Here is an 18,776-nt window from a genome sequence, read left to right as displayed (position 1 = left end):
ATCTATTGTTCATCAATAGAGAAAAAGGCAAATTATTATTCCTCTCGTCTCCTGTAGCCGTCAAGCATATTTCCCGTATCCCCTTTGGTGGTTATCAGTATCACTGTGAAATTAGTGGTCCTGTCGACGGCTTGGTCTGTCTCACAGATAAAGAGTTTATAGAGAGATCAGAGATGTCAATAGTACATATAATATCTAATCCTAGCACGGGACAAACATTAACGTTACCCAAAGTGAAGAAAACGAGGATGGTTGAGGTGAGAAGCATTCTTGAAACGGTGAGCTTTATGGGGTATGATCCCATTTATAAACGATTCAAGGTATTATCCTCGAGATATGACTTCGACCGTTGTATCACCGAGCATCAACTTCTGACTCTAGGAACTGAAAAAATTGAGTGGAGAATAATACAATGCTGCATACCCCATTATTGTTGGCTTACAGGAATATTGCATCAATGGTGTTTTGTATTATAAAACCAAAAATTATCGTACACGAACTTCTATAATAGTTTGCTTTCACGTTATGTCTGAGAAGTTCAGTTGTATTGAACTGGACACGACTTTCAAGGAAGCAGTATTTAACCAATCTATGATTAACTACAATGGCAAATTAGGTTCAGTTAAGATTAACAGGTTTAAACTTGGTGGAACTCACAGTATAGAGTTGATGAGCATAGGGGATTCTGAAAAGCAAGAATGGTCGAAGCATACATACATACTGCCTCCTGTGTTGAAAAATGTGGTTGGAAAAGACGTGTTACGCTTTGCTGGAGTTACTGATAGTAATGAAATCGTGTTGTCGCACCCTTCCTGCGTTATATATTACAACATCGAAAAAAACACTATCGTAAAAGTTAGAATCCAAGGGATGGAAGCGTTTCAGAGTACTAATCTGTCCACCTTTCTAGACCATAAGGATAGGTCGACCCGAAGCTTATGGAAGCATTTTAATTAGGGCACTGATAAATTTAGCGTTTTGTAACATAGCTCGTTTGGCTTTTAAAGTTCTCATCATAAAGATCATGGGACCTTAACTTAGTCTCTTACTCTTTCTATTGGTTTTGTATACTTGTCACCTTTTTGACTTACTAGACGACTGTTTTCTGGTTTGTGTGAATTTTTATGGATATATTATACACATTATGGAATTGGCTCCATACACTCATCAAGAGAAATGATTTGTGTGAATTTGTATAGATATTTTCTACACATTATAGATCAAAGCGGGAGTACAATCCACAACAGTCTTCTCGGATTGCCAAACGCTCGTCAGAGCTATAGTCAACAAGAGTCAGATCAAGGAGATTTACGACATTTTCCAAGATATCGATCGCCTCTCCTCTCTCTCTTCGTCTCTATCAATATCCAGTTCATCCCTCGTTCTCAAAACAGAGAAACTGATCTTCTAGCTAAACAGATCCTTCAGGCCCACTGTTGTTTAATTTTCTCTGTTTAAAACTTGCCTACGGGCCCAACTCTCTTTCGCTTTTAATATGAAACCCTTTGTTCAAAAAAAAAGTATGGATATTTTCTACACATTATGGAATTGGCTCCGTACACTCATCAAGCGAAATGGTTTGTTATCAGCTAATAGTTTGCTTTATAAACTCTTCTCTATCCAGCAATGTGTAATTAGGTGGCCATCATATCTAATTAAGTTTATGGCTATATCCGTAAATTTTAGTTGTTTCTATAATTGATCATGTAAATTCGCTGCATATACAATTACTGAAATCGTGACAAAAAAAAAATACAATTACTGAAAAAGCCAAGTTTGTAGAAACTTTTGACAAGGCAACTAATACATCACAGTAACAGAGTTTATTTCATGTTTTACAGATGAATCATAGAAAAAGTCCAACATTATAGATAATCTGAACTGATATTTTTGTTGAACAATTACTTCAACGGATCAGAAGGCAAGAAACTAAACATGACCATATCTCTAACACTTCCTTTCATTATTATAAAATTCCTCATCACACCTTCTCTAGTAAACCCAACTTTTTCAAGAACCCTTTGAGATCCCACATTGTCCACGTCTACTAGTGCCTCAAGCCTCTCGATCTCCGGCATTTCCTTGAATATCTCTGCCGTCACTAGCCTCACCGCCTCCGTAGCGAACCCTTTTCCCCAATACTTTCTAGCTAGCACATAACCGATCTCTTTCCTGATGTCATCAACCGCCATGATCAAGATGTAGCCGATGGGACGGTCGTCCTCTAAACAGATGGCTCGGAGCCATGGGTGTGTCAAGACCGAATCAGATATGTATTTGATGGCTTCTTCTCGGCTCGTGCAAGGCTCCCAAGAGCAAAAGCGTGCGACTTCAGCGTCTGTGGCCCACACCATGTAGTCGTCAACGTCGGCAAGAGTCATTGGCCGGAGTGATATTCTTCCCGGCGGCGATGAAACAACCACCGTTGGTTGAGTCTCGTTTGAGTCCATCTCCATTTACGATAATGATTGTTTGAGATATCACATTGTAACGTCAATGCGATATCTTTATATACACGCCGCGCTTAGCAAAAGTCTCGAATATATTGCTTCTTGCTTTTGAGTAAAAATACAGTTAGTGGTAATATTATACTCCCTCGGTTTTTTAATATAAGTCGTTTTATAGCTATGCACGTAGATTAAGAAAACCATTAATTTCTTATATTTTCTAAACAAAAACATCATTAATTATTTACCTAACCACAATTCAACCAATAGAAAAATATAAGATATATTACCATTGGTCATATAACATTAATTATTAATAAATTTTACATAGAAAATTGAAAACGACATATAATTTGAAACAAAAAAGTTTCTCTAAAACGACTTATAATAAAAAACGGAGGGAGTATTATATAGTCGATTTTAATTATTGAATGAAGACAGTAGATGAAGTGTCATCTTGTGAATGGCTTGTTGTTCATTTTGACCTTTGACTTTAGACACTTACTTGGTTGCCAAACAAAACATAGTTGAGGATTCGGAACTTGCCGTGTTGATTCCGAAAAGAATTCAACTTTTTCTTTTCCAAGTGGGTCACAGTAAATGATTTGCTACTGTTGTTGATAATTGTGGTGCTGTGTCGTCGGTAGTAGTCAACGCAAGACTCGACATGTTGCGAAACTAAAATTTACCCAACGTTATCAAATTTTATTTTTATCTCATCTATTCTTAAATTCTTCTAAATTTTTTAAACTATCTTGTTTAAGAGATTAACTTTCATCTATCGTTGGTAGAAATTATTATCTTTTCTCATAACATCTCAGTACACTATATAGGCCCTGTTCGTTTATACATCTGGAAGATGCATCCAGATGGTCCATCTAGATGTCTTATCCAGATGTTCCATCTGGGTGTTGTTCGTTTCTTCATTTTGTCCATGCATCCAGATGAATCATCTGAATGCAACTATGTTCGTTTACTTTTCATTTTTTAACTTCCATCTGCATCTAGGTGGACTTGTTAATAAAATGATTAAAATATATTTTTTTACGTTTCGGCGGAAAAATAACATTTTTACGGTTTTGGCCGAAAATATTTTTGAGGTTTTTGAGAAAATAAGTGTTTTTCGCGAAAAAGTGCATTTTCGGCGGAAAAATATGTTTTATGGGTTTGGCGGAAAAATACGTTTTTGCGGTTTAGACGGGAAAAGTTTTTTTTCACGATTTTGGCGGAAAAAGTTTTTTTCGCGATTTCGACGGAAAAAGTATTTTTCCGGTTTTGGCGGGAAAATATATTTTTCCGATTTGGCGGGAAAATGCGATTTTCCGGTTTTGGCGGGAAAATGCGATTTTCCGGTTTTGGCGGGAAAATGCGATTTCCGGTTTTGGCAGGAAAATGCATTTTCCCGGTTTTGGCGGGAAAATACGTTTTTCCAGTTTTGGCAGAAAAATACATTTTTCCGGTTTTGGCGGGAAAATGGATTTTTCCGGTTTTGACGGGAAAATGCGTTTTTCCGGTTTTGACGGAAAAATGCGTTTTTCCAGTTTTGACGGGAAAATGCGTTTTCCGGTTTTAGCGGGAAAATGCGTTTTCCGATTTTAGCGGGAAAATACGTTTTCCGGTTTTGTCGGGAAAATTTTATTTTCTTGTTTTGGCGGTAAAATTGTGTGTTTTCAGTTTTGACGGGAAAATGCGTTTTTCGGGTTTTGGCGGGAAAATTTCGTTTTTCGGTTTTGGCGGGAAAATTCTGTTTTTCGGTTTTGGCGAGAAAATGTATTTTTTTCGTTTTTGGCGAGAAAATGCGTTTTTCCGGTTTTGGCGGGAAAATGTTTTTTTTTTGCGGTTTTGGTCGGAAAATGTTTTTTGGAGTTTTGGCGGGAATATGCGTTTTTGGGTTTTGGCGGAAAAATGCATTTTTCGGTTTTGGTCGAAAAATGCGGTTTACTTGTTTAGCCAAAAAATGTGTTTTTATGAAAATGTGTGTTTTATGTTTTTTTGCGGAAAAATGCATCTTGCGGTTTTGGCGGGAAAATGTGTTTTTCAGTTTTTGCGAGAAAATGCATTTTTGGTTATAGCGGAAAAATGTATATGCAAAAAAAATAGAATTTACGGTTTGAAAATAATATTTTGATTTTAAAAGGTTATTTTTGTCATTTATCATTTTGGACTGAACTAGATGCATCTGCATCCAGATGCACCATCAAGACTCACCTTCATTTGGGTGAGAATTTGAGATGAGTTTTTAAAAGTTCAGCTGGGTGATCCATCTGGATGTAGCATTATAATGCACAAAGGCCCTGTTCGTTTATACATCTGGAAGATGCATCCAGATGGTCCATCTAGATGTCTTATCGAGATGATCATCTGGGTGAGCAAACGAACAGGGCCAAAACGAACATCAATTTGCATCTTCACCCAGATGGATCATCTGGGTGAGCAAACGAACAGGGCCATACTGTATTTTTCTTTCATTTTCCTGTGCACTATTTTAACAATCAATATAACCTTGCAATCTTGCATTCTTATAAGATGCTGAATCTTGTTTTCATTTTATGAAGTGGTAGACAGAAAGAAACGTTCTCTCAAATTTTGTATATAATTTTGGTGTAAAATAGCAAATAAGTTACAACAGCATAAGAAGAAAAACAGAGCATAATATCAAATTATACAATGTTATTCCCTCTGTTTCAATATAAATGATGTTTTAGGTGTTTTTGTTTCACAATAGATAATGTTTTCACATATCTAGGTAACTTTAACTTTATTAAAAACTGTGTAGCCAATTGTGTTTTTATTATTTTTGTTTATAATTAAATATATTAGTTTTAAATTGTATTTTAATGATTTTTTGTTTAAAAAAAATAATATCTTAATATGTGTGCAAAGAACCAAAGCTTCATCTATTGTGAAACGAGTATTTCTTAACACAAAGCAAAATACAAATTCGATGGTCTATAATCTATATACATATTTATTACACAAATGTTCGATGCAAAACCAATGTGGCATTGAAGCTTGTTTAGGGAAATACTCTCTCGGCCTCTTATTAATTTTCACAGATTACTAATGTAATATGATATGGTGTTCTAGACAGATTCCTAGGGTAATCTGTAACAAATAAAAAGAAGCACTAAAACAAAGAAAAAGAAAAAAAAAACAGAAGTTTCATTGTTACTCTAGCCGTCGAATACGCACTCAACAAGAAAGGTCATGGATTTTTTTTTTTTTTTTGATAACCGAATGTCTTAGCCCTATCCTGGTGGTCCAGACTAGAGACCGAACCCTTTAGCGATACGGACGCACACCCGAGGGTGGGTCATGGCCAGGCAACGGTCTTCGATCTCGGGCGCCAGAGCAAGTCCGCATGTAAATTCTCTGGTGGCCAGTGCAAGTCGAATCCGAAGCCGTACTTGCATCCGCAAGCCGTTTACCACCAGACTAACTCGTCCTGGTTAAGTTCATGGATTCTATGATTGATGAGTTGCCTCTCTCGTGGGCTTCCCATAATGTGACATGGGAAAGCATGTAACATGTTAAGTCATTTTCATAATTAGACGATTCACTGTTTTGTATAATTAATGTAAATTTTTTTAGTGGAAGATTACTCAAAAAATAAATTAAGGTTCTTTATATGAGATTTTTTTTGAGAAAAATAAATGAAAATAAGAATATAAATATATGGTGTACAGATTTACTTATGAAGTGTTCTTTTTGGAAATTATGTTCTTATGTTTAGTCATTTTACTAAGTGTTCTTTTGGAAATTATGTCTAGGAGAATTGCCACTAATACCATTTTCCTAATACCACTTTTCAATTTTACACTTTTCAAATTTACCTTTAAAATTTTAATGGGTAAAGTACCATTATACCCTTATTTAATCAAACATAAACCTAGTGTCTTTCTCCCACGATTTCTTCAATCTCAGATCCACTAATAACAATCTATCAAATTCTTTTCGGTGATCAAATCCGGCGAGATTCGATGATTCTGACGAGTTTTCCGGTGAGATTTGACGACACCGGCGAGTTCTTTGGCGAGATTTGACAACGCCGACGAATTCTCCGACGAGATTTGATGACGCTGACGTCCGGTGAGATTTGACGAAGATTTCAACCTCAAACGAACAGAACAAAACGACTTCTTACCACTAACACGTAACAAAGGTGAGAGGATAATATATGGTGATTTTCGTCACTTTATGCAATTTTTCTCATAATCGATCAATTTATGGGAAAGAAGACAAAACTTTTCTCACGAGGTTTTAAAAATTTCAAATTTATAAAACCTTATAAATATTTATCGATGAGGAACATAGTGTTATGTTTTATCGTTTTTTTGATATATCTTGTTGATTCTTCAAGCTTTAAGTAATTTTGTGTTGAATATATTTTTACTCCTACTAACTTATATTTCTTTCTTCTCCAGATCTTTGTCATGCGATCAAATTGGGAGTTGCTCCAAATGAAATCACCGGTGAACTTTGCGATCTCTGGCGAACTTGGCGAGATGTAGACGCGATCCGGCGAACAGAGGAAGAAGATTGTCGAAGGTGTCAAGATAATTTGAGAAAGAAGCATCAAAGAAAGTGATTTTTGTCTTCTACTTTTATTTTTTTTTTAAAATGATTTGTTTAAGTAATTTCATGTTGAAAATTTCCAAACATGATCTTTTTATGTGATGTTTGACAAAGGTGTCGATATTGAAATTGAAATTATACTCTGTGATATTTATAAGCCCTTATAAATTTTATATTATAGAAAAGACATACTATTTCTATATGTTTTGATGTTTGAATATATATTGGGATATAATTCATTGGGATTTCACTGTTGATAAAGAAAGAGGAGGTTCAATTAGTGTTATTCCTAAAGATATATCCTACAAAGAGTTGATTAGGGTAGTTCTAGAAGATTTTACAATAGATAACAATATAAAGTTTAGCTACGTTTCACCATCAAAGTCTATCTTTGGTACAGAAGATGCTCTTCCAGTTTTTATTAGGAATGATTTTCAAGTAATATCCTTTATGAGCAAACATAAATATAGTGGAAAACTTTCTTCAGCTTTGACTAACAATTTATGAAGTAAACTCTTTGGTTATGTTTTATTTATAAATTTTATTATTTACTTTACCACAGTTACTAATTACATGTTTTTATGTTGTAAAAATATATGACACATTCCCTTTCATTGTGACAAACAAGGATATATGTCTTTAATAATGCCCTTGAGGTATTTTAAATGAATTATTGGATTCATGTTTTTATGTTGCAGATGGAAAGACATAGATCACCATTAATTGTGTCAGATATGATACATATACGAGATGAAATTTCTAGTACTCAAGACTTTCTCATTGCTGGAAAAAGCAAAATCTTTGATGTATTTATTACAATTTTATATTTTAAGAATTTATAAAATAATGAGAAAAATTATTCATTTCATGTCTTTGAGGTTTTATTACATTGTTTACATTTATAAGTACTTATAAAATAATTGTACAAGCTTATTAGTTCAATAATTTTATGTTGCAGATAGAAATACAAAGATCATCACTAATTGTGTCAAGTGTGATAAAACTCCAAGATGAAGTTTCTAGTACACAAGACTTGCTTATTCTTCAAAGTAGTAATATTCTTGAGGTAGATATTATAAATTTTATATTTACAAAGACTTTAAAATAATCTTATAACATTTATTCACTTCATGTTTTCTGTTTTAGGGAATAACATTTACATTTACATTTACATTTGTGTACTTGGGTGATCGTCTGATTGGATTTCTATAATTGATAATGTAAATTGTCTGTATATACAAACACTTGGTTTATAAGAATTCTATTTGATAAACTTCCATGGTAAATTAGGAGCACTATGTGATAAAGGTCTGCCTTTGTATGGTTTTAAGTTTTTGAGTTTTAGAAGATGCTAAAAAAGGATTGTTTAGAAAAAAAAAAAGATGCTAAAAAAGAGGAGTGGTCAGAGCATTCATATGTATTGTCAGCTTCGTGCAGATATGTAAAAACAACTATTTAGATTTCATTGGACCGACTCGGACAAATGAGCATTCAAAAGGTAACACCTTTGTAGATCATGCAGAGAATATTGTACAGCTTATGCATAAGTAAGGTCTCCTATAATTTCAGATCTAATAACAAAACGTATGGGCTTTTAGTACAGTCCTTATTCGATGACTTTAATAATCTACATGAATCATACTCAAAAACCAACATGCTGAATGTGGATTAATAATCTTTTATGTTGATCATCAACTCAACGTGTCAGAAGGTAAGAACTATCTCAGGAATGGCCTCAAGCCTCTCAATATGCTATAGGGCTTCTCTTAACCAAGGCCACTTTAGTTTTATATATATATATAGATTAAAATCTTTGAAACAATGCGAACTCAGGGGAAGCTAGGGTTTACAGCAAAGTCATCTCCGCCATGAAATCCAAGCGTAGTAAGCGAGCTAAGACCTTGTTGAATGGAAGAGCAAACTCAAAGACGATCCCTACTGATCTCATAATCGATATACTGTCGAGACTGCCGATGAAGTCCGTAGCTCGATTTCGTTGCGTATCGAAGCTCTGGGCCTCCATAGTTGACCTTCCCTATTTAAAAGAGTTCTTCACCACCCGAGCTTCAGCTCACCCGCAGCTATTGTTCGTCTACAAAGAAAAACACAAGTTTGTATTCCTCTCGTCACCTCAGCCTCAGAATCTTGATGAGAACTCGACTCCTGAAGCTGTCAAGCATCTATCGCGTATCCCCTTTCGTGGTTCTTCCTGTTACGTTAGTGGTCATGTCCAAGGCTTGGTTTGTCTTAAATTTATAAGTAAGCGGATGTCACCAGTACAGATAATATGTAACCCTAGCACAGGACAAGCTTTAACCTTACCGAAAAAGAGGATGAGAAGAAGCTTTACTAGGGCGAGAAACATTCTGGGGTATGATCCCATTGATAATCAATTTAAGGTATTGTCCATAACAAGGTACTCTACTCTTGATCAGCATCAAGTTCTGACTTTGGGAACTGGAGAACTTAAATGGAGAACGATCAAGTGTTCCACACCCCAGGATTCTTTCCAACAGGGGATATGCATCAATGGTGTTTTGTATTATCCAGTTTGTACTCGAGGAATAGATATGATAGGTTGTTTTCACGTTAGGTCTGAGACGTTCAGTTTTATTGAAGTGGAAACAACTTCAATAGGAGCAGTCTTTGAGGGCACTCTGATAAACTACAATGGAAAATTAAGTTCACTTATCTCTGATGCAGGGGATCGCTTCGCTGATGGAGAAAGTAGAAGTATTAAGTTGCTTGTTATAGGAAATTTCGAAAAGCAGGAGTGGTCGAAGCATGAATATGTGCTACCTCCTATGTGGAAGAATGTAGTTGGAAGAGCCGATTTACGCTTGGTTGGATTTGTTGGTACTAGTGAAGTTGTCTTCTCGCACCCTTCCCAGGTTATTTACTACAATATCGAGACACAAGGTGTCGTAAAAGTTGCAATCCAGGGAATGGGAGCTTCCTCTAAGTGTAAGTTTGCCACCTTTGTAAACCATATGGAGGACCTCAAGTTTACGCACGCGTTTAAATAATGACGTAATTAACTTGAGAATTTTGTAACAAAGCTGATTTGGCTTTTAATTTCTCATGATAAAGATTATGGTACCCTTAACGTCCTTATCTTTACTTGTCACTTCGGCTTTGTATACTTGTCAATTTTTTTGCTATTGGATGGCTATTATTTTTCTGGTTTCTGTGTGATTTTTTTTGGGTTATATGTCTACACTTTACAGAATTGGTTCAGTACACACTCGAGAACAATGGTTTGTTTTTAGCTAAACATAAGCTTTTAACTTGTCTAGGGAATGTGTACTTAACAAAATTAATCTAACGAGTTCGAATACAAGTCACCAACAAGAATCGTATACCCTAATTAAGTTTGGGCATGGGCTTTCTCGTAAGTCGTAACCAGCATGCACAAGATAAATTTTATACCGCCTTTTTACTCTATTTTTCTGTCAAAGGCCTTTTTAAAATCTTTCTTATGATACGAGCTCAGAGGGAAGCTAGGTTTTACTGCAAAGTCTGTTTCAGCCAGGAAATCTAAGCGCAATACGCGAGCTAAGACCTTGTTGGATGGAAGAAAAAACTCAGATACGATCCCTACTGATCTTATAATAGAAATACTCTCGAGGCTGCCGGTGAAGTCTATAGGGAGATGTCGTTGCGTATCAAAGCTTATCAAAGCTCTGGGCCCTCCACACTTCGCCTTCCCTATTTCACAGAGTTGTTCATCACCAGATCTTCAGCTCGCCCGCATCTATTGTTCATCTATAGAGGAAAAAGAAATTATTATTCCTCTCGTCACCTCAGTCTCAAAACCCTTATAAAAATTCGTCTCCTGTAGCCGTCAAGCATCTTTCCCGTATCCCCTTTGGTGGTTATCAGTATCACTGTGAAATTAGTGGTCCTGTCCACGGCTTGCTCTGTCTCACAGATAAAGAGTTTATAGAGAGATCATAGATGTCAATAGTACATATAATATGTAATCCTAGCACAGGAAAAACATTAACGTTGCCCAAAGTGAAGAAAACGAGGATGGTTGAGGTGAGAAGCATCCTTGAAACGATGAGCTTTATGGGGTATGATCCCATTTATAAACGATTCAAGGTATTATCCTCGAGATATGACTTCGACCGTTGTATCACCGAGCATCAACTTCTGACTCTAGGAACTGAAAAAATTGAGTGGAGAATAATACAATGCTGCATACCCCATTATTGTTGGCTTACAGGAATATTGCATCAATGGTGTTTTGTATTATAAAACCAAAAATTATCGTACACGAACTTCTATAATAGTTTGCTTTCACGTTATGTCTGAGAAGTTCAGTTGTATTGAACTGGACACGACTTTCAAGGAAGCAGTATTTAACCAATCTATGATTAACTACAATGGCAAATTAGGTTCAGTTAAGATTAACAGGTTTAAACTTGGTGGAACTCACAGTATAGAGTTGATGAGCATAGGGGATTCTGAAAAGCAAGAATGGTCGAAGCATACATACATACTGCCTCCTGTGTTGAAAAATGTGGTTGGAAAAGACGTGTTACGCTTTGCTGGAGTTACTGATAGTAATGAAATCGTGTTTGGTCACCCCTCCTGCGTTATATATTACAACATCGAAAAATACACTATCGTAAAAGTTAGAATCCAAGGGATGGAAGCGTTTCAGAGTACTAATCTGTCCACCTTTCTAGACCATAAAGAGGTCGACCCGAAGCTTATGGAAGCATTTTAATTAGGGTACTGATAAATTTAGCGTTTTGTAACATAGCTGGTTTGGCTTTTAAAGTTCTCATCATAAAGTTCTCTTTCTATTGGTTTTGTATACTTGTCACCTTCTTGACTTACTAGACGACTGTTTTCTGGTTTGCGTGATTTTTTATGGAATAATATACACATTATGGAATTGCCTCAGTATACTCATCAGTAGATATGGTTTGTCATTAGCTAAAAGTTTGCTTTATAAACTCTTCTCTATCTAGGAATGTGTAATTGGTTGACCATCTAATTAAGTTTTTGACTATATCCGTAAAGTTCAGTTGTTTCTATAATTGACCATGTAAATTCTCTGCATATATTAGTAGTGAAAAGGCCAAGTACTTGGTTGTAGAATTAACTTTTGACAAGGCAACTAATACATCACAGCAAAAAAAAAACAGAGTTTATTTCATGTTTTACAGATGAATCATACAAAAAGTCCAACATTATAGATAATTTGAACTGATATTTTTGTTGATCAATTATTTGAACGGATCAGAAGGCAAGAAACTAAACATGACCATATCTCTAACACTTCCTTTCATAATTATATAATTCCTCATCACACCTTCTCTAGTAAACCCAACTTTTTCAAGAACCCTTTGGGATCCCACGTTGTCCACGTCCACTAGTGCCTCAAGCCTCTCAATCTCCGGCATTTCCTTGAATATCTCCGCCGTCACTAGCCTCACAGCCTCCGTAGCGAACCCTTTTCCCCAATACTTTCTCGCTAGCACATAACCGATCTCTTTCCTGATGTTATCGACAGGCATGATCAAGATGTAGCCGATGGGACGGTCGTCCTCTAAACAGATGGCTCGGAGCCATGGGTGTGTCAAGACCGAATCAGTTATGTATTTGATGGCTTCTTCTCGGCTCGTGCAAGGCTCCCAAGAGCAAAAGCGTGCGACTTCAGCGTCTGTGGCCCACACCATGTAGTCGTCAACGTCGGAAAGAGTCATTGGCCGGAGTGATATTCTTCCCGGCGGCGATGAAACAACCACCGTTGGTTGAGTCTCGTTTGAGTCCATCTCCATTTACGATAATGATTGTTTGAGATATCACATTGTAACGTCAATGCGATATCTTTATATACACGCCGCGCTTAGCAAAAGTCTCGAATATACTGCTTCTTGCTTTTGAGTAAAAATACAGTTAGTGGTATAATATTATATTATATAGTCGATTTTAATTATTGAATGAAGACAGTAGATGAAGTGTCATCTTGTGAATGGCTTGTTGTTCATTTTGACCTTTGACTTTAGACACTTAAACTTGGTTGCCAAACAAAACATAGTTGAGGATTCGGAACTTGCCATGTTGATTCCGAAAAGAATTCAACTTTTTCTTTTCCAAGTGGGTCACAGTAAATGATTTGCTACTGTTGTTGATAATTGTGGTGCTGTGTCGTCGGTAGTAGTCAACGCAAGACTCAACATGTTGCGAAACTAAAATTTACCCAATGTTATCAAATTTTATTTTTATCTCATCTATTCTTAAATTCTTCTAAATTTTTTAAACTATCTTGTTTAAGAGATTAACTTTCATCTATCGTTAGTAGAAACTATTATCTTTTCTCATAACATCTCAGTACACTATATATCTACTAATAATAGCAATCTCAATTAATTCAAAAGGTTGTGAATCCACTTATGTTGAAAGGTTGTGTCTTTTGAAAAAAAAGTGTAAAGAGTTGTGTCTTTTACAAAAAAAGTTAGAAGGTTGTGTCTTTTATAACCAATTGATTCCAAAGGTTGTGAATCCATTTATGTTGAAAGGTTGTGTCTTTTGTAAAAATGTTTAAAAAGTTGTGTCTTTTACAAAAAAGTTAGAAGGTTGTGTCTTTTATAAAAACTGATTGAAAGGTTGTGTCTTTTGCAAAAAATGTTTAAAAGGTTGTGTCTCTTACAAAAAAGTTAGAAGGTTGTGTCTTTTAAAAATCTATAAATAGTCTCTGTCATGTATTTCTCAAAATATAATTTTCACTAATCAACTAATAATAAATTGATGGAAAAAAAGTTCTAAACAGTTACATGGATACAAATTTTTAGATGACATTCAAATGAATCGTTATAAGCAAAAAATATTAGGAAGATTTTTAAGTGTTTGGATAGCTTAAAATCCAAAACAAAATTAAGAAATCATTAGTCTCAATTTTCTTATATTAAATGAAAAGGTTTGTCTTTCACACATACAAATTTGTTTATATATGTTCATGTTATTGCCGTGTTCTTCTTGATATTGTTGCTATTGTAAAACAAACCAACAAGCACGTAAATAATAAGATCACATTTTAGTTTATATATGAACTAGTATTATGGCCCCTGCTATGCTTTTGGTTGTGGTAGAGAGTCACAATATAAACCAGAATGTAATAATTAATAGTTATGGGAATCAAAAACTTACCGCTCACTGAATTGTTAAAAGAAGCCGCTGTGAACCCGAGTGTCTAGATGCTATTTCGTCTTCTTTACAATTCAGCATTCGTTGGTGATTGGTCTTCACCGAATATTTTGTTTGTATATAAATTTCATGACAACTCGTAAACGTGAGGTTGATTTTTATCTGGCCAAAAATACAAATTGAAAGTGATAGAAAGTAAACAAATCGAAACAATATTATTGATTAATAAGATGAAACAAAGGTATTTGATATAAGTTTTGTCAAAAAAGATATATGATATAAGTATGTAAGAAATTACGTGAAACCAATCATCTATTCTCATGTTCCTCTCGTTGCCATGCTCCATGTGGTGCCAACCATGCATAAGAAACAATTCTCATCACAACTCCAGAATCGTAGATGGAATAAAAGTGGAAATTAACTCACCTGTCGTTTACCAAAAAAAAAGAACTATTGTGTTTTCAAGGGAGAATGTGTGTTGTTTTTGATTCACTTCCATAGTTTCAAGTTTTGCGATAGATGAAGTAGTTTTTCGGTGGTTGGTTCTCAAATGTTATGGAATTTCTGTGATTGTAGAACCAAGAAAGTAATATAAAAAGATCGTGGTGTGATAGTGGATGTGTAACCGCCTATCGGTTTCTTTGTTATTATAATTTTTCTCTTTGAAAATAGTTTACGTAAACTATTTTATTGTTTTTTTTTGGTTGCAGAATGAAACATCATTCTATAAAAATAATAAAACAATAAATAAAGAATTCTAAAAAACAATAGATGCATCTTTTTATGATTCAGTTAAAAACAGTTATTATTATTTTCCATTAATAAAAATAATAAAACTTCCTAATGATTCTATTAAATGATCAAATATTAATTTTTTGAAAAAGTAAAGCTTTAAGCATATAAGTAAGTCTAATTATAAATTATATTGGCATACTTTAACTTTCGAAAGGTGTAAACATGATTAAAAAGTTTATATATTGTTGCATTCATTTGTGATAAGGCGCAACTGTTGGTCTCACACATTGCTCGGTAAATGTTTTTTTAAGTAATTGATATTGGTGTACTCTCTCTATATCTTAAATGTAAACTTTGTAACCGCCATAAGAGTAAAACACATTCGTATTTCAGTTATTAAAAAGTATGTGCAAAACATTATTTTTTTATCATTCAAATTATTTTTAATTATATTAATTTGTAATAAAATTAAATAAAAGTATCATCCCTAAGAACTAATTCATTTATAAATATGAAAATTGTTACTATTTTTATCTATTTTCAAAATATAATATTTATTGTAACTAAAGGTATAACTTAATAATTTGAGGGTAGAATTGTTAACATAATCCAGATGAATATCCAGCTTGCACAATATTTAATATTTATGTTACTATATTAGCTTTAAGAATAAGAGTAGAATGTGAAAGATCGATGGTGGCATACTAAAACTAATATACATATGATTATTTTTATATTAAACATACTTTATGGTTTAGTGACATTTTTCCAGTGTTGTTATTCTTTGCTATTTTAATAAAAAATATTTATTTATTAACTCCAATTGCATTGTGTGTAACATTTTTATTCTAAGATATGTTGGCAGTATGGATTACGAATCTATGTATCTTGATAAACTAAAATTAATGGAACACGTTAAAATGTAGTGTTAGAAAAATAAAACATTTGTTCTTATATATACAAACAGTTTCTAATATATAATAGGAAATCAACCAAATGTTAAGAGATGTGTCTTTTCATTTTAAATTTTTATTAGTTTTAAGAAGAAAATATTTAAGGATGTAACTTTTCAAATATTTTTATGATGTATATTTCCATCTTAAAAATACATCTTTTCATAATGAGATGTTTTGGTGATATATTGAAGCATTGTAACCATTGGTGATTATGACTTTTGGTGATGAATTATTATAATTATTAATGTCATTTAATAATAAGAATTCAACAAATGTTAAGAAATGTTTTTTTCGTTTTAAAATTTTGTTTGTTTAAAAAAAAAGTATCTAAGGATGCTACTTTTCAAATATTTCTATGATGTACATTTCCATCTTAAAAATACATACTTTCATAAAAAAATGTTTTGGTGATACTCTGAAGCATTGTAAATTTGTAACTATTGGTGACTACAATTTTTGGTGACGAATCGTTGTAAGTATTTATGATTATACTTTTTGGCAATGACTCACTACTTTTTTGGTGTGAACCATTGTAACCACTGCAAAATTTAATTGTCAATCCGTGCAACTTTTATCTTTTATATAAAGACTTGTAGATAACAATAAATCACAACCACCAGAATAACCAAAAATAAATCACAAAATCACAAATAAAACAAGAAATAGAGAGATTTTTGTTTAAAAATCAACAAAAATCTTGGTAAACATATACATGAGAAAGTTTCATTGGTATTTGAGAAATTGTCAAAATATTTAAGGATGTACCTTTCCATTCTATAATTTGCATATTTTTTAACAAATTATCTTTTCATTCATTTTTATATTTATTGTACATACCTTTTTAAAAAATTATAGAAATTAACTATTGATATCATGGTAATTTTATTTGTTGGGTGATTTAAATTTGTATAATATTATATATATATATATATATATATATGTATGTATATATATGTATATATGTATATATGAAATTAAGCATATTAATAATTTTAGCTTTTGGATTTACATTGTTTCTCTTCGGCCGGTTATCCAAACTTTCATTTAAACACAAAACAACTTATGCAAACAATTTTTTTATTGATTGCGTTTACTTATTACCAAGTGGTAATCTAAGTAAAGATAAGAGCGACATCTATATATCTTCGAGCACTGATTTTTACCAATCATTATATATTGATTAAGCATAATAGGTATGATAAAAAATGGAAACATTTGCTTTTAGACGATTTTTAAGATCTTTGAAGAAACACATAAACATATGGAGCTATATTTGTTATTCTTGTATCTTAATTTAAATTTAAAATTTTTGATCGAGAAACCAATATACTTTTAGAGAATTTATATCTCAATACCACTATATCCTAAATACTATTTAAAGATCCAATAAAAGCCATTAATAATTTTTAGGTAAATCTATAATTCATGAATTTAGTTGATTTTATTTAATTATTGTGTTAATGTAATAAATGTTGGTGTTTTATAAAAATACTCAAAATTAAAGTAATATTATAAATTAAAAGATCATATCAACATAAGTTAACATATATTTATTATGATATCTAATATAACATGTTTTTTTATAAGATGAGCTCCCGTGCGATATCGCACGGGTTATTTTCCTAGTTGTACTAGGGCCGGCCCGCCCTACGGGCGGGTAATTATAATAAAAACTATTTTATTAGGTTTAATAGTGTTTATCTTTTTGTTTAAAAACTAATTTTAAGTTAACACTTAATATTTTGACTCAAAAATTGTACTTAGGTTATGATATAAGATAATTCTATTTGTAGTAGTTTTTCAATGGTGTGGTGATTTTGTATTTAGTCGTTTGATGATGTTGGGATTTGTTTAAAATGAAGAAGTTATTATTAGAACAGTTGCAACACTTTTGAGAGTCACATATTTAGTTACCATTAGGAATTCTATAATGTATGTGAGGAAATATTATTTATTGAGAAATGCAATGTATATTTTTTTTGTAGACGAATAATTTAAATACTATTTGAAAACGTAAACGGACTGGCTAATAGAGAGACGATTAAATATAAAAACTTGTTGAGTGGGGTTCATATGAACTGTTTTAGCCTATCTTCTTAAATTAAAATTGTAGAAAGTGTGTATATTCAGTGGGTTTTTTTTTGTTACAACTTTATGCCTTGGAAAATTAGAATCTTCACATACATATTGATGCATGTATTACACTTTCATAATAAAATGTACAAAACTCTGAACCTTTCTATTAAGTATCCTAAATTATATCTATTATACACAATTCTTAACGCAAATTTAAAACTTTGTACCCTTAATTTTAAACAAATTCTTAAATCTTTAAACTACAAACTTAACCATAAACTTTACTCTCCATGAAATACTTTTATAATTTAAATGTATAAATTATTAAATTTTAACCTTAGACTTTATATTCAAATGGTTGATAACAAATGGTAAGGATTGTGTCAGATTTAATAACAGTCATTGATTAAATTTTAATCTAACGGTGGAGAATCAATCTCAACCTCTCTCTTTTGTCCTTTATGTGCACCGAGAGACGATCCAAAAACTTGTTTTCTTCACACTTTTTTCAGATTTAGATCTCTATCTTCTCATCACACGTTTCTCTTTTCTTCTTTCTCTTCTCTACATTTCTTCTCTGTCTACTGATTTGTTTATTTTTTTTCTCTGTTTTATTTAATGAATCTCGTCTTCTTTCTATCTCATCTTCTTCTTTGTCTCTGCTGAAGCTTGCCGTGTGCCGTACTCATTGTCACCACTCTAGTTCATCACCTCTCTGTAATCTTCTTCTCTGTATTTCCAAATCATTTTTTTTTTCAGTTTCGGAGATTTTTGTTCGTTTGTTTATACTCATATTTGTTTGTTTTTTTTCAGTTTCAGAATTCAA

General features: G+C 33.0%; 3 protein-coding genes and 1 long non-coding RNA gene across 4 annotated transcripts in view; 2 read left to right on the top strand and 2 right to left on the bottom strand.

Annotated features, from left to right (window-relative positions):
- Positions 1-1,804: 1,804 nt before the first annotated feature.
- On the bottom strand, positions 1,805-2,572 carry LOC106454830 (uncharacterized N-acetyltransferase p20-like). The gene has a single exon (XM_048780781.1). It carries the CDS (start codon positions 2,454-2,456, stop codon positions 1,902-1,904), a length of 555 nt encoding a protein of 184 aa, XP_048636738.1. The 5' UTR covers positions 2,457-2,572; the 3' UTR covers positions 1,805-1,901.
- A 6,318-nt stretch (positions 2,573-8,890) lies between these two features.
- On the top strand, positions 8,891-10,048 carry LOC106453580 (putative F-box protein At2g19630). Its single transcript, XM_022720281.2, has one exon. The coding sequence runs from the start codon at positions 8,891-8,893 to the stop codon at positions 10,046-10,048; it is 1,158 nt and encodes a 385-aa protein (XP_022576002.1).
- A 2,120-nt stretch (positions 10,049-12,168) lies between these two features.
- Positions 12,169-13,245, bottom strand: BNAA05G10930D (uncharacterized N-acetyltransferase p20). Its single transcript, XM_013896920.3, has one exon. It carries the CDS (start codon positions 12,815-12,817, stop codon positions 12,263-12,265), a length of 555 nt encoding a protein of 184 aa, XP_013752374.1. The 5' UTR covers positions 12,818-13,245; the 3' UTR covers positions 12,169-12,262.
- Positions 13,246-18,270: 5,025 nt separating this feature from the next.
- The window catches only part of LOC106454826, a 942-nt gene continuing 436 nt past the window's right edge, over positions 18,271-18,776 (top strand). The window contains exons 1-2 of the long non-coding RNA XR_001290041.3: positions 18,271-18,667; positions 18,764-18,776. The exon at positions 18,764-18,776 is cut by the window's right edge and continues 436 nt beyond it. This is a non-coding gene — a long non-coding RNA (uncharacterized LOC106454826). The remainder of the gene's footprint in view (positions 18,668-18,763) is intronic.

The sequence above is a fragment of the Brassica napus genome, chromosome A5 (genome assembly GCF_020379485.1).
Source record: "Brassica napus cultivar Da-Ae chromosome A5, Da-Ae, whole genome shotgun sequence".
NCBI classification, from domain to species: Eukaryota; Viridiplantae; Streptophyta; class Magnoliopsida; order Brassicales; family Brassicaceae; genus Brassica; species Brassica napus.
The sequence above is the reverse complement of the archived record's forward strand: the minus strand, read 5'-3'. Positions and strand labels throughout refer to the sequence as shown.

What these genes read in the sequence shown, in the direction of transcription:
- LOC106454830 (XM_048780781.1), bottom strand. Translation starts at nt 2,456, where the DNA reads ATGGAGATGGACTCAAACGAGACTCAACCAACGGTGGTTGTTTCATCG.
- LOC106453580 (XM_022720281.2), top strand. Translation starts at nt 8,891, where the DNA reads ATGAAATCCAAGCGTAGTAAGCGAGCTAAGACCTTGTTGAATGGAAGA.
- BNAA05G10930D (XM_013896920.3), bottom strand. Translation starts at nt 12,817, where the DNA reads ATGGAGATGGACTCAAACGAGACTCAACCAACGGTGGTTGTTTCATCG.